Source organism: Ostrea edulis, chromosome 6 (genome assembly GCF_947568905.1).
Source record: "Ostrea edulis chromosome 6, xbOstEdul1.1, whole genome shotgun sequence".
NCBI lineage: Eukaryota > Metazoa > Mollusca > Bivalvia > Ostreida > Ostreidae > Ostrea > Ostrea edulis.
Window position 1 is genome coordinate 90,432,084 of NC_079169.1, and position 14,746 is coordinate 90,446,829.

The 14,746-nt window shown below is 35.7% G+C and overlaps 1 protein-coding gene across 1 annotated transcript; it reads left to right on the plus strand.

The window, feature by feature from the left end:
- The first annotated feature begins 1,643 nt into the window (after positions 1–1,643).
- LOC125683685 (uncharacterized) lies at positions 1,644–5,268 on the plus strand. The gene is made up of 3 exons (XM_048925123.2): positions 1,644–1,883; positions 3,719–3,880; positions 4,961–5,268. Exons 1-3 carry the CDS (start codon positions 1,826–1,828, stop codon positions 5,218–5,220), a joined length of 480 nt encoding a protein of 159 aa, XP_048781080.2. The 5' UTR covers positions 1,644–1,825; the 3' UTR covers positions 5,221–5,268.
- The last annotated feature ends 9,478 nt before the right edge of the window (positions 5,269–14,746 follow it).

Genomic DNA, 14,746 nt, shown 5'->3' on the forward strand with positions numbered 1-14,746 from the left:
TTCGGCAAATGTTGCACATGGGTTTTGTGAACAGGCTATACAATTTTGGTCACATAACAGATCTCTGTGGCTTATAGTTTGGAAACGAAATTAAAATCCATTTATGGAGAGGGCTTATATAGGCAATGCCTGTTGTCCAATCCATCTATGTTTACTACATAATAGAATATTGTTTGAATTATAAAATCCATGTCTAAGTCCACTAACAAAAGCTCCTTGGAATCTCTGTTTACACACTCACCGTTAAATAACCATAACTGTGCATTATGATATCAGTATCAATGCTCCTTTGGAAAGAAAACGTGCGATTTTGATTGGACGCAACTGGGACTGTAGAATCACGCTGCATTGAAAGCTAAGACACATGACGTCACGCGTCAGCCCGCCTTAAGTCTCATTTTTATTATGTGTCAGTTTTCTAAATACCACAGTTAAAGTTATTTATAACTAAATGTTTAAATATATGATGAATAAATTAGCAAAATTACAAGTTCTATTTTGTATGTGTGCACTAGCTCTAAATTTTTATTCAAAGAGGAATAACTCTATTACTATTCACCCAATCATTACTCGGTTGATTTCTGCCAGCAACCTAGTTACCAAAATTTAGGTCTTAGAATCCAATTCTTGGTCAGCAAAGCCTCAGGTTTCTAAGTTATTTTACAGCCTTCGGGTAGAATTACCTTATACTTCATGGCTACTCATAAGAGAGTCTTATTTTCTTTACCTCAGCAGCAGAAATCTTCTATAAGGTAGTACATGTACCAAACAGATCCGTAAAAAAAAATTCTCAGGTTCAATTTTTCAAATCTTTGATGTTTAATTCTAAAGAACAAAACCTCTTACTGTGCATGGTATAAAAGAAATTTTATCCTATCATTTTTTTCTCTCCACATAGTTTCAATCTTAGGGTCTCAGACCCCAGTTAGAAGAATGTCAAATTAAACTTTCATGATAAGAATGTGCCCTATGTAAAGATTATCTATATTTTACAAAAAATAATTATACATTTTATAAAGCTGACTTATTTCTTACTAAATCTTAACAAAAATATATTGTAATTGATATATGTGTGTGTACACCACGATGTACAATATAACATACATGGCTCGGCAATAGCAAATTGCTACATATTAAGATCTCTTAAAATGAAATGTATCGTTCAAATTGGAGGGGGGGGGGGGGGGGGGGCTTAATGAACAAAATGATACAGAAATTGATATATTTTAAAATAAACATGGCCAGTATTGGACTTATTTTAATCATGGTAACTTCACCAAATCAATTAATTATTCACATGATTTCTCCCAGTGTAGCGCCAGTACAAAAGAGAACTGACTTTAACCTGCGTGATGTTTGCTCTACGCTGAATCATACACGTTCCTGCAAACTTTTCTAATCCCGCTGCTTGATAAGCGAAAACAAGGGGTTAAAGTGGATTTTGAAAAGAATATTTCCAACTTAAAATGAAAACAAAATCAACTTCTTAATCGCAATTCGGTCTGAAATTAGCAATGCATTATGCTCTTTGTGTAGAGTTTTATATTTCGTATTCAGATTTTAAACCCACAACTAAAGGCACCTGTTTCGTTGACAGTCCGTGTCCCCTGAACGGCCTCCACCGACTGATTGGACTGTATATCGCGCGTTCCACTTGACTGAATAACACAAATTTTACAACACATTCCAAGAATCTCCCTGTATTTGTCAAAATAGTAATACCGCCTTACATTGTCGTGTTCCGCCCCGAGCAGGAAATGCTTGTTTACATCATAATCAAACAGTTTTGTTGTAAATCATTGGTTATCTGACTTATCAGGTATATATGAAACTGAACATGGACTATCGAGCCGTGATTGGAGGTTTATTTTCTCTTTCAGTTTGTAAGTATAATATTGTTAATCCGTCCATCATCATTCACTAGGTGAAACGTTAAGATTAAATAGAGCGCGAGTTATTTATCTATAGAAATGCGTATTGTTTACATACATGAACATCCACCCTCTTTTTTTTTTTTAAAGTCACTTACTCCGAATCGAAACAAAACAAGTTATACTGAAGAGAAGGATTATTATACGACAACAGAGCTGACATGATAACAAATAAGCTGATGCAACAATCGTACATTTTATATTTAAAAGCGTTCATGATCATGTGATTATGAAGAATACCACGACCTGCGTAGAACGTTTCCGTATAGGATGAAATTTACAGAGTGGATTTTATCAAAACGGTACCTTTATTTTACTTTTTTTCATGTTTCATGAAACATTTTACTATCGGTTTTTGTCTGAAGCCATCCAACATTTGAATAATTTAACTTCTCAGACACTATACAAAGCTAAATTGTGGTATTTAAAGCATCTAGTAGATAATGACAAAAGTCATTAATTTAGGGCCACGTGGAGGTTGAGGAGCTGCGACGAAAAATCCTAAATATGATGCAGTATTTACTAATCTTCTTTTCAGACGTGAATTTTTTACTCCTGGGTCAGGTGTTAATGTTCTATGACTAACAGATAGAATACATTTATTTGTTTTAAACTTCTCTTCTCAATTCCAGAACATCGAATAATCAAACTGTGTGCATGGTGAGATTGGGGTTCTTTACCAACATTCTCCGGCCTGACTCAGGGTTTATAGAGTGCTACCTAGGCGAAGTTCGTACTAATATATCGTGTAATATTGACATTCACTAAATCTATTCTCTTATATTTCTTTTCAAAATGACATTGCTTGATCCTGGACAACGAATCTATAACTGTTTGTTGCAATGTAGTTCGATCCGGGTTTTTGCAATTGGTTGCCCGACGTCGTGCGACGTACGTCGTGCGTTAGCGATTGAACATTTTTAACTTCTTCTTGATAACTACTAGTCCAATTCTTTTCAAATTTGGTATGAAGCATCTCTGGGACATAGTCAATTTTAGGACTCCAGCACCCTTGGGGCCCTGGGGTGGGGCACAAACTGCTCAAATTGACCATTTTTCTGTAGAGCAGGAAGACCTCTACCAAAATGGTAAATTTCATGATCCCCGGGATAGGGGTTCTGACCCTAGTGTGGGACCAAACTTGGTATATAGTGTTTATGTGTAAAACACTTAAATAACATCTTCTTTAGTGCTATTGATACTAAATTGAAAGTAAATATATATTTAGAAAGAACAGGTAGTCCTTTACCAAAATTGTAAATTTGATGATCCCAGGGGTAGGAGTTTTGGTATCGGGGCGGGGCCAAAATGTTCAGTTATTAAATGTGTGAACAATAGATATTTTAAACTTCTTTTTGATAGCTATCATTCCAATTCTTTTCAAATTTAATATGAAGCCTCTTTGGAACAAAGGGGACATAAATTATAAATTTCAGGATTCATGCACCCCTGGGGCCTTAGGGGCGGGGCAAAACTGATTAAAATTGACCAATCTTCTCAAGACCCGCACACATGTAAGAAAAACTAATTGCATAGTGATGTAGAACAAGAAGGCCTCTACCAAAATTGTAAATTTCACGATCCCCAGGGTAGGGGTTCTGACCCCAGGGCAGGGCCAAACTTAGTATATAGTGTTTATGTGTAAAACGCTTAAATAATATCTTCTTTAGTGTTATTGATACTTTTGTCTCCGAAGAGGAAGAGAACCTGACGGTTGTTTTTTTTTTTTACCAATGACAGTTGGCTAATTCTGGTTGGATATGTTACCTTGTTTCTTATATTTCCAGTTTCTGTCGTTCAAGGACTCACATGTTACAGCTGCTCATACCACGAGAACGAAATTAAACGTGATTATGAATGCGTGATCGACCCGGCCAACGTCACTACCGCCAATACTGTACAGTGTCCAGACGATAGCTGGTGCTTCACAAAAGTGTTGTACCACAAAGGTCAGAAACACGATAATTTAAAGTTTCATCAGTCTCTCTTTTGAAGATGAAAACTGTAAACAAGACTCATATATATATGAATTTCATAGGTCCAACATGAGACAAGACTCATATATATATGAATTTCATAGGTCCAACATGAGACAAGACTCATATATATATGAATTTCATAGGTCCAACATGAGACACATCTATTGCAAAAGTTAGTTGGTAACTTATCTGAACAAGTTTTAGCCTTCGTCCGTCTGTCTGTAAACCTTTCCCATTTTCTATTTCTCCCGATCTACAAAGCCGATGTCAGGCAATCTTAGCACAATATATCTTAAGGAGAGAGAAATTAAAGTTTGTCAAAATGAATCATTACGTCCAATTCTTGGGGAAGATAGCTAGGAAATAAGGTGGGGGTGTTTCAAAAATCTCCTCAAGTAATATGCAACCACATACTCGTGCAGTTCAGAGTGTCTCCACACTACGACTCCGTGGGTCATAGTGTTACCACAGAAAGGGGTTTAAGTTTGACAACAAAATACAGTATACTAGTGAAGTTTTTTTTCTTCAAAAATGTCAGAAACCACCATAAGGGTATTATATAATGTTATTATATAATGTATGTTAACTTAATTTCCAAAGATGTCCATAAAGTGTTTGCCCGCACCATTATCCATCGGTTTAAGTTTAACATAGGAATATAAAAGGACATTGTTAGAACATCTTCTCAAGAGTCAGAACTGTACAATATGCAAACCTCCTGCTCGTAGTGTACGCAGATTCGTGATTCTTCACACCATTATCCCCAGGACTACATGTAGGTTAGGACTATAATAGAAATTTTTTGGAAATAAAAATTCATTGTTTTACATGAAAAATGCAATGTTTCTTAGGTGAGCGATGCGACCTCGATGTCGATCACTAGCAGTAGAAATATTAAGTAATGCATGCATATAAAACGGTTTTCATAACAACTATAATTATGGTACATGTACTTAAAAAGTGTTATTTATATCTACTTTTCTCTTCTTAATTTGATCTTATTGTACATATAACGTATGACTTTTTTTTTTTTTTTTTCTTAAATACCAGATACATTAGAAATTCGTTCTATAACCCGAGGATGTGGAGAGCAAACTTCATTGGATTGTGGCAGAAATTGTTGTTCTTCCGATATATACTGGCACACGTGTTTAACAGAATGCCTTTCCAACAATGAATTGTGTAACGATAAAGACAAGTCAGACTACGACACTGGTGGCTCCAGAGGCCCGTCAGACGGAAGTTCCCGTAGTTCTATTCCTCTGTTTATGATATTCACCATTTTTGTGTCTTTCATCTTGGTCTTCTAAGAAGCATGAATTCATCAGCCATTGAATAAACATGAAATGAGATCACAACTGCAGCTTACTGAAACATTTTATTATGTTTAGAAATTCGTGATATGATAAAGTTTATTATCTCGGGAGTAAAAATTCACACTGAGGAGGGGGTATACTTCCTACACGTTGATAGATATTAATGCCTGCCATATTTAACACAGAAAGGAATGTCGAGAAGCTGTGCTCTCCTACTTGGGGTTGTTTGACAGTCCTCACTAAAACATAAAATTAATGAAGATCAAAACTACAAACCTTTCGATATACAATGATTAAACTAAGTATATCTGAGCCTCCTTATATACATGTATCACCAACACTGAAATGAAAACAATCAGATTGAATATGTACAAGTTTTGTTATACCTCTTTGAAATTAACTGTCACTGATGGAAAGGACTGTAGCATGGGGAAACATTCGTCGATGTTTTCCCCCCATACATTGGTGAAATTTCAGTATATGATGCCCTCAATTAAAATTATTTTTGTCAATGATGAATTTTATGGAAGAAAAAAAATGTGTTAATGATTTTCTTTCATAGGACATTAAATAGAATATCTTCTGTATGTGTACTTTAAATGGCATGTCAATTAATATAAAGTACTCAAACCAACCTCAATGTTGAACTACCTGTTGAGGTATAGCTCAGTGGTCAGAGTTTTCGCTTTGTGGCCTGAAGGTTCGAGTCCTGTGCGTGCCATTGCGGCGTCAAACCTACGACGTTAACATAGGTAGTGATTGCTCCTTCGCTAAACGCTCGGCATTTAGGAGTGACATTCGCGGGTCTTCTGGATGAGAGCTTAAAAACGGAGGTCCCTTGTCACAACAAGCATTGTCTAAGCGTTAAATAACCCTCACTGTTACGGCCCGGAGCATAGGTGTAAACTTCACCTACCACTGGTTACGTAAGTCTCAATAGGAGTGAAAGTCTGTTGAAGGGACGCCAAACACTCAATATTGAACCAGATCTAGGCGATTTTGAACTTTGTGCACTTCCTCCTCTGGATTATAATTATATATACTTAAATGGTACATATAATGCTTATCGACATCTTCAAATGAACTAGACATATGAATTATAATCTTAATGTTTCATGGAATTCGAAGGAGGATTTTCGGAGATATTCTAATTTACCCGGGTTTGCAAACCTTATCATTGACATCACAAATCATACTACCCATGCATGGTCCTTTGCGTCTCCACACGCACAGACACTACCAGATACCGCATAACATATACAGGTTTGGGATAATGTACAATGAAAATGTACGTCCGCGATTACAACGCGGCCTTATTACATAGCGCAATAAGTGCGCACTTATCTTCAGATGTTTCATTTATTAGAAAGTATAGATTTTCTTAAATGAATTGAATTTGCAAAGTCAGAAATTGGAGCATATAGAAAAAAGAAAGAAAAGGTCAATAAAAAATATTGAAGTAATTGTTGTATGAAAGGTGAAGATAACGAAAAGTGATCAATCTCATAACTCCTATAAGCAATACAAAATAGATAGTTGGGCAAACACGGACCCCTGGACACACCAGAGGTGGGAGCAGGAGCCTGGGATAGCTTTAATACTTTTACTTCAAGAAATAAACATGGATTCGGACATAACACGTGCGAAACAGAGATGGAGAATCACTGTTGAATTAAAGTCAGAACAAGTCGCTGCACGTCGTGCCTCGTAGGGACAAGATACATCCTGTGCCATCTACCAACTGGCTATGGAAAACAGTATCATTTTTCAGCTGATGTCATTTCTTTCTGATGACACCATCGCCGTCCTTATGAAAAGTAGTTCACGGGATTTCCCTATCCCACAATGCCTGTATGCATGGAAGAGTTTGGTTCGTGTGATATACCGAGCGAATAAAGCTATGGCGTGGCAGCTTCATGACGTAACGAATGAAAATACACTACTAGGATAGGGAGCATTTTATTTGATGTTTCAGTCACGTGATTAGTTTTATTCCTATCTATTCTTTCATGTGAAATCAGTCTCAGGCTGTCAAATGAAATAAAGGGACATAATATGCCTCAAAATACAGTGCACTGACTATGAATCTGTTTACAGCCCAAGATATTTATCGGTATCTTTGGTTATCAATTACCTGGTGTTTTTCACGTAATTAGATGGAACTAGTATGTACAGTCTATACATGTAGCTTACCTAGATACATGTACCTGAGTGTACATCTGTTCAATAATTATAATGGGATTTGGAATTTTTTAAAACAGTTACCTACCGAGTTCTTCCTATTGATGATCATGTTTTGAAAGACCATTCAGCGGAGATAAAGCAATACTTAATAAATCATTGTTTTAAGATTTCATGCACACATTTTAAGCTCTTACAACGCCCCTAGCTCTGAATGTATAAACATTCAAATTTGTTGAATTCGCCGGGTATTCGAATAAAGCGATCAAGGAATGATATCATCTAATTTGATCTCCCTTTTTACATGTGTTCAAACATTCTCAACCAGAAGAAAATAGTGATCAACCGCCCAAACATACCAGCAAAACTAGGATGAAACGCCCATAAGAAAAACTTCCGTTGATGACTTAGTCACTCGTGAGCTCCAGCATGCCTGTGTAACCAGTTCCACCTGCGGATCACGACCTCATTGAATTCAAATAAACCGTTTTCACTTTAAATTCAGTAGCTGTCTGTCTAACGCGGACAGTGGACAAATAACCACAAACTCTATCTAAAATTTTGACAGCTTTCTGAAAAATCACGTGACTGTATGAAACATTTCTGTAAAGAAGTTTGATACACCAGAAGATAGGTTAATTTGTATTGGAAGTTGTATAATGCAGCAATTAAATAATTTGATGGATCGTGCATATGTCTCCTGGTATAACATTTTTTTTAAAATTGTAATTAACAGTTAATTTACTATCGAGTGATTCATCACAGGTACAGACCGAGAAGTAATCATTTACAGAGGTCAGAAAAGTTCCTCCACAACTTCGCAAGCCAGGGATTTCTGATCCGTTAAACACGAATATCAATTCTGTGAGATTCCATAGATCATACATGTACTCATGAAATGGACCATACACTGGAATTAATTCCCCGTCTCTTTAAAAACAGAATACGTTGCACTTGAAATATTCTTTTACAAATCCTTGTTGGGATGTTTTACAGACTGTCAAGCTTATTTAACAATCCGCAGCCACAGACTAAGTGATCCTGTGAAGAAGCGACTTGGCTAATGGGTTAGATAATGTAGAAAAGCAAAGTATGAGTTCTTGCCCTTGGAACATATTGTGGTAATTCCATTCGACAGTTTATATTTATTATGGATATCTGTAATTATAAGAGATGAAACAAGGAACACCAGGTTATCCCCCTTTATTGATATGAGAATAACTGCATTAAATACAAACCACCATTACCTAGTATTGAAGTTGATGTCGATCGTATACACAGAAAATCGTCTGAAAGTTGAGGGGGAAACTCAGGGTAACACTGAGTGCACCTGTTTCTCTAAATTTTAATCAACTTAAACAAGATAATACAATGTAGACAGACCATCACCCTGTCAAACCCCTTGCTGGACAGGAAATAATCGCTACTGAGCGAGTCTGATTAGTAACAGTTTTGAATGTGAAAATTATTTAAGATTGGCCATAGTTTATCTGTGACATCCATATTATATACAGTTTTAAAATTACCTTACCAAAAACCGCTCCAAGAATTTAAACACGAATGATAAGCATGTGAACACTACTGCCTGTTTCTAAATTATGGAAATGATTTTTGTAGATTGAATCACAGGCGATTCTATCGCTTGGGTTCGAATTTCCGTAAAAGTATAGAACTCTATATAGGGCAGTGGCCCTAAAATTTTCAAACTTAAGGTAAATCGTGGTATCTTGTTTAGAAAAATGTACTAAACAATGTAAGAAGCAATAATTTCTTCCACTCCCGGAGAAATAAATGACAAAATCTATTGATTTCTTGAATTTCTTCATTGGGAGAACTTAATTTTTTCCAAAAACCCTTAAAATTTGCGTCATTTTATTAATTTCACTTCATAAAAAATGATAGAAAATAGTACAAAAGACTAAATAGGAGATATATTTCAAGCCCTATAAAATCTGTAAAATCCAGGAGCTTTCGGGGGCTTCGCCCCCTGAGCCCCCACCAAGGCTTCGCCCCCAGACCCCCTGCCTCATAAGGTGGCGCCCCCGTAACCGCAATTCCTGGATCCGCCCCTGTAGGGTACCCAAGTTCACCGATGTAAAAACAATAAACCAATTGATATAAAATTCTACTCTGTATTCTAATACATTCATACATAATCAATCTACATTACTATCAAAGTTCACCCCGAAATTCCGTACACATCCCATGAAATGCAGAAATGAATTCAGAAAAAAAAATCCTATCATTTTTGGTCGACTTTTAGCTGAGCCCAGGCACTATACCACTAAACAGAATGTTGCGTGTGGATTGAATGAGAGAGCCACGGCCCCTCTGAGAAGACTGTTGCGAGGATATAGCAGCTTTACAACGATGCAATGTGAAATTCTGAAGTTGCTTCTATTTTCAAATACTTAGCATGACTGGGCAATGTTCTGGCCTCAAGGCCATAAGCCGAGAATAGAATAGAATAGAATAGAATAGACTGAAGTCAAAGTTTTGATCTCTCATATCGGAAGATTTATCTAACATTGATGTTTAAAAAAACTGCTAGTTTATGAAAGAATCAAATACAAACCTATACTGAATTTTTTTTTTGTCTATGAGAGTTATTTTAAAGGTTAGTTGGATTCGAGATTTAGACTTACGTTTATTTTCAGTTTATGGTCTTGGGGCCTGAACACTTTCTATTACTTCAATATATGCTGATAAAGAGGTATAGCGCATTTGCTGACGATACGGCCGACTCAGAAATCTAAATGGAAAACACCGGTTTCCAATAATAGACTGGCGTGTTATATTTAAATATAAGGCCAACGTTTTTGATGTTTCGTTAACCAAGATAAATAACTGCCGCAGTTTAGCATTACTGACATTTATATGAGTCGTTCTTTACTTAATAAACCATTTCCCTATTTGGAATGATGAACAGTACAATATTTTCATAGACCTGTGCATTCATATTACACAACAACCCTTTTACATATGGCATTACTTAACTCACTGTTCTGACATGACTGCAGCGCCTTTAATAGATGTCATCAGTTCATTTGCCTTTGGTTAATAATTCTTTGCCTAAATATCATATGACAGTTGGTACATGAATTTTTTTTTCTTCTTCTTTTTTTTTTTGAGAAGTCAAACTGTATAACAGTTCTTCTCCTCCCTTGACTTATTTTTACTTATTACATGCTGTGCATCTGTGTCCTTTTTCTTGTAGTATTTGTTTAGCTTTTCGTCAGCCACATTACGGTTTGAAATTCCTGTGCACACAGGAACATGTTAGTGTAAACAAGCGGAACTACAATGATCTCGAAATAAATTCCCTTTCTTTAAGTCGTAACTTGCAAATATTAGAAGTTATGATGAAAATGACTAATATTTGTTATAATATATGTATCACATTTAACCCCCCCCCCTCAAGAAAACGACCCCAAAACATGAAAAGCAAACCAAAAAAAAAAAAAAAAAAAAATAGATTGGAAAAATATTGTTGGACTTGAACTCGGGGAATGTATAGTTTAAGTGTAAGATTACCGAGCACCTAAACCACTAGGCCACCCAGGCTTGTAAGTTTAAAGGTTGAACTTTTGACAGGCTGCTAAATCTCAAGGTAAATTTTGAGAACGATTTTTTCATATTTTATCCATTTTCAACAAGAGGGCCACCTTAAACCAAATGTCCTCAAACGGACTTATATACAGTCATAAGCAGGTAAAACAACTTCAGTGTTTTATTTCTGGTTTAAGGTGGCCTTTTGCAACAGTTTGCAATTTTTTATGCCCATTACGTTACATCTACTATATACTCTATATAATCACGGTGATGTTTATGCCTGTCAAATAAATATACTATCAACATATCGATATCTTTATTAAGTAATTTGGGTAAACACAAGTATAAACTGACATTGTATAGCAGAATATTAGTAAAAAATGATATTCAAGAAAAAGGTATTTATGTAGGCGAAATTGCATACCAAGTGCGCTATACCTCTTTCAGAAATATTCCTTTGTATAACAAACCCATTTAATTCTTTTTGTTCATTTTATTACTTTTCGTATTGTCACAGTCCCGTGGAGATCCGGGTTAGAATAGGTCCTCAGGACAACTTACTTGTCGTAAGAGGCGACTAAATGGGTCGATCCTTCGGATGAGACCGCAAAGCTCGAGGTCCCGTGTCACAGCAGGTGTGGCATGCTAAAGATGCCTCCCTGCTCAAGGCCGTAAGCGCCGAACATAGGCCTAAATTTTGCAGCCCTTCACCGGTAATGGTGACGTCTCCATATGAGTGAAATATTCTCGAGAGAGACGTTAAACAATATACAATCAATCAATCAATACAATCGTATTGCCACATACCAGGGTATCCTCGTGGGGAGGTGCAGTGGTAGCGTTCGCGCTTCTCATAATGTTCGATCTCCGTTATTGGCAGTGATTGTTACTGTAAAAATAGCTGTATAGAAGATGAAATACATTTTTTAATGTAATGTGAATTTTATTCTGATTCCAGATACTTTTTATTTCAAAAGGGTCAAGAGATTAGTGATACTTTTATGTCTCTTAATAACGCCGACAAGTTTGTTTTCTTAATGAATGATGTATCTGTCCAACCATTTTTAGCAAAGACAGTATATAATATGTTTTATCGTCCGAAACAATGTAAACATTCCACGTAGTTTCTTGGTTTGTCTCTTTATCATTATATGTTTATGACGTAGTTGATCAATTTATTTATGTATATCTTTTACATGACAGTTGTATTATGATATGTACTTCAGTCATAGTGTCCCATAAGTCAATATGGCTGGATACCAATGCTTTTAATATTGGAGCATTGTTTTATATATATAAATGAATTGTATGTTGGTATTGTATTGGTATGTGACATTTTAATAAAATATTTCTGATTCTGTGGGAGGGTACGTGAGTTTTCCCCGGGTCTCCTGGCTTCCTACCACACACACACCCCACGCCAACATTCTATACAAAATCACAGTACGAAGCCCATTATAAATAATCTTTTCCATGGGTTTTCTCCGTATTTATCATCTACACATAAAATGTCTACTTGTTCGTAAATAAAATATTATTTACCGCTTTATTTATCAGGAGGAGTTAATCTTGAATGGAGTAGCTAAAATAAATCCAATGCAAGAAACGAACTATAAATTGTGTTTAGTTGCCAATCTATTTATGACTTTCGGAAGATCTCTGATTATTCTATGTACAATATTTACTTTCATAAAGTCATAATAATAATATATCCATTATTGACCGGTTGCAGTGCATAAATCTATTATTTTATAATCTATTACTGACTGATTGTGGTCACTCAGTGTTTAAGGTGGTCGTAATCGGAAGTTTGAGTCAAATCAGAGACGTAAGCATTGGTGGTAACTGCTCCATCACACCACGTGCACACCACGTGAAGTCGCAGGTCCTGTGGGTGACACCTTCAAAACTGAGGTCCCTTGGCACGCAGACGTAGGCAAATGAAGAACCTTCACTGCTACAGCCCTAAACGTCATACTTTAGTCAAAATTTGTGGCATTTCACTTGCAGCTGGTGAAAAAAGTTTTTTAAAAAAAATCGAATGGGCGAAAAGCAGCAATCAACATTCTATTAATGTTCCATTTATCTACTTTTAACTTTGTTTTTCAAGCGGCATAGTGTGGATTTTACAAATTAATCAATCGTAAATAATGCGTATACGTGTACCTTTGTCATTTGTGTGTTTTCGTTGTTACTGAATTAATTTGCACTTTGTCCTCTGTTTAAAGCAGTATACAATAATGTATGTATCAATTTTTCTCTTTCTCTCTCTAAAATCTCTCTCTCAATCTCCCTTTCCCAATCTCTCTCTCTGAATTAAGAATTCGGCCAATAATATGTACAATTTCCTTGGATATGATTATCAAGACATATATTCATTGACGGTTGTGCCAAGTCAGAGAAAACGTCAAGAAAACATTATACACACTGTCCTTTCTTGAAGAAACAAACCTATAGAGTGCAAGAAAAATATAAATAAGTCCCTGTGTAATGATTACAGTCAATCAACGATGATGCATTATAATTATGAATTATCATCAATACATCATACATAATGAGAAAACCAAGCGTAGTGGAGGTCATGTTTAGACGGCTTTGCAGACACTGGAGGAGAAGAATTAGCCCCCCTACCCTGACCCTCCGACTTGATGGGAAGGAATGTGAATGCTGATAACACCCTCCCATCTTCAGAGCGATAACTATGTAAATTTTATGTATATGTAAAATTTGTTATTATTCTGTGTTTACGGCTGATGACAGTTATGTTCAATGTCTCAGTAAAATTTATCCATCACATTCCCACTTATACACATTTAACTCTTTATTCTCTGTACTTTGAAAAAAAAAAGTATTTATTTATGAAACATGTTTTGAAGAAATCTTTGAATAAAGTTAAGACAAACTTCAGATTCAGTGCTCCTTTGATTTCTATTCATTAACGCTGCTAAATTCGTGCGGAATTCTACGACCTTGTAAGAATGAATATTTATTTGACAAGTTCCTGTAATGAAATTCAAAGGTCAAATTTCATTGAAGAAATTCTTTATTTATCTGTTATTATTAGTATTAAGGTCATGTATGAAAATGAAAAGGCTACATCACCTAATATAATAAATTTTATGTAATGATAATCCGTCACCATTGATAGATGAAATTTTCCCGGTCTGTTTTGAGGGATTGTAGTTTAGCTCATTGCTATGATGTCATTGAGAATCCGTCCTTGCGTATTTCCAGCACTTGATCTTTATATCAGTATATTTACATGTAGATCACGCTTTTGGTCAATGGACAACTAGAATAGGTTCCTGGATTCTATCATGAGTTTTGCATTTTAAGAAAGCTCGGATATTCTACTGTCCTCTCCGCCATTCTACTTGTCACACCTTCTTATTGACATTCCTCGTTCATTTTAACAGGTATCAATAAATGCATTTTACATATGATTTGGGCATATCTCCTAGATGTATAATATAATTTTCAAATTCATATTTAGTATCAGGGATGAATTTCTAAAATTCCAGTTGGGTTCTTAATTCTTTAAATAAATTCCTTTGGTATTCTTAATCCTTTCAATGAATTCCTTTACGATTTTTTGTATCTTTTCGAAAGAATTTTTACGAAATGCTGGACGGTTGTTGTTTTTTTCGCATTAAGGAAAACTTCATTCCTGTGGGATGCTTGTCATTGGATTTCTTTCTGATTTAGGGTTTAGGATTTTATGTCTGGGATAAAATGGTAGCAGTTTGTAGACACCTGTGCAGTAAGCCTCATCAAATTTCCGATGCCG